At 55.2% G+C, this 996-nt stretch overlaps 1 protein-coding gene across 1 annotated transcript in view; it reads right to left on the bottom strand.

Moving 5' to 3' along the window:
- The window catches only part of LOC107199239 (exportin-7-like), a 6226-nt gene that overhangs the window by 2554 nt on the left and 2676 nt on the right, over positions 1-996 (bottom strand). The window contains exon 2 of the mRNA XM_015616577.3: positions 721-935. Within this exon, the coding sequence (XP_015472063.1) occupies positions 721-935 (215 nt within the window). The remainder of the gene's footprint in view (positions 1-720; positions 936-996) is intronic.

Genomic DNA, 996 nt, shown 5'->3' with positions numbered 1-996 from the left:
TTATTCCCATTGTTCCCGCTGGCTCACCAGGAGGTCGCTGTGCGGGATGGAGAGCAGGTCTCCGTATTCCCAGACACCCCGTTATTCCCGTTATTCTCATTCCCCCGTTATTCCCGTTATTCCTGTTATTCCCGTTATTCCCATTTTCCCTGTTTTCCCTGTTATTCCCATTGTTCCCCCTGGCTCACCAGGAGGTCGCTGTGTGGGATGGAGAGCAGGTCTCTGTATTCCCAGACACCCCGTTATTCCCATTTTCCCTGTTTTCCCTGTTTTCCCTGTTATTCCCATTGTTCCCGCTGGTGTTCCCGCTGGCTCACCAGGAGGTCGCTGTGCGGGATGGAGAGCAGGTCTCCGTATTCCCAGACACCCTGTTATTCCCGTTATTCCCATTCCCCCGTTATTCCCGTTATTCCCGTTATTCCCATTTTCCCTGTTTTCCCTGTTATTCCCATTGTTCCCATTGTTCCCGCTGGCTCACCAGGAGGTCGCTGTGTGGGATGGAGAGCAGGTCTCCGTATTCCCAGACACCCCGTTATTCCCGTTATTCCCATTTTCCCTGTTTTCCCTGTTATTCCCATTGTTCCCGCTGGTCACCAGGAGGTCGCTGTGTGGGATGGAGAGCAGGTCTCTGTATTCCCACACACCCCGTTATTCCCGTTATTCCCATTTTCCCTGTTTTCCCTGTTATTCCCATTGTTCCCATTGTTCCCGCTGGCTCACCAGGAGGTCGCTGTGCGGGATGGAGAGCAGCAGTTTGATGAAGGTCTGCAGGGCGTTGTCCAGCGCGTCGTCCCCGTAGAGCCGGAAGACGCCGAAGTTGACGTAGCTGCCGCTGAGCGCCGCCTTCAGCATGGAGAAGCAGACGGAGATTCCCTTCAGCTTCAGCGCGTACACCTGCTCCTTCGGCACCTCGCCCAGCGTCAGGATGCGGTTCCCTGCCGGAATTCCGCCTTGGAATCATCCCAGCCCAGCGTTCCCACCCCAAATCTGGGATTT

The sequence above is a fragment of the Parus major genome, unplaced genomic scaffold (assembly GCF_001522545.3).
Source record: "Parus major isolate Abel unplaced genomic scaffold, Parus_major1.1 Scaffold519, whole genome shotgun sequence".
Taxonomy (NCBI): domain Eukaryota; kingdom Metazoa; phylum Chordata; class Aves; order Passeriformes; family Paridae; genus Parus; species Parus major.
The sequence above is the reverse complement of the archived record's forward strand: the minus strand, read 5'-3'. Positions and strand labels throughout refer to the sequence as shown.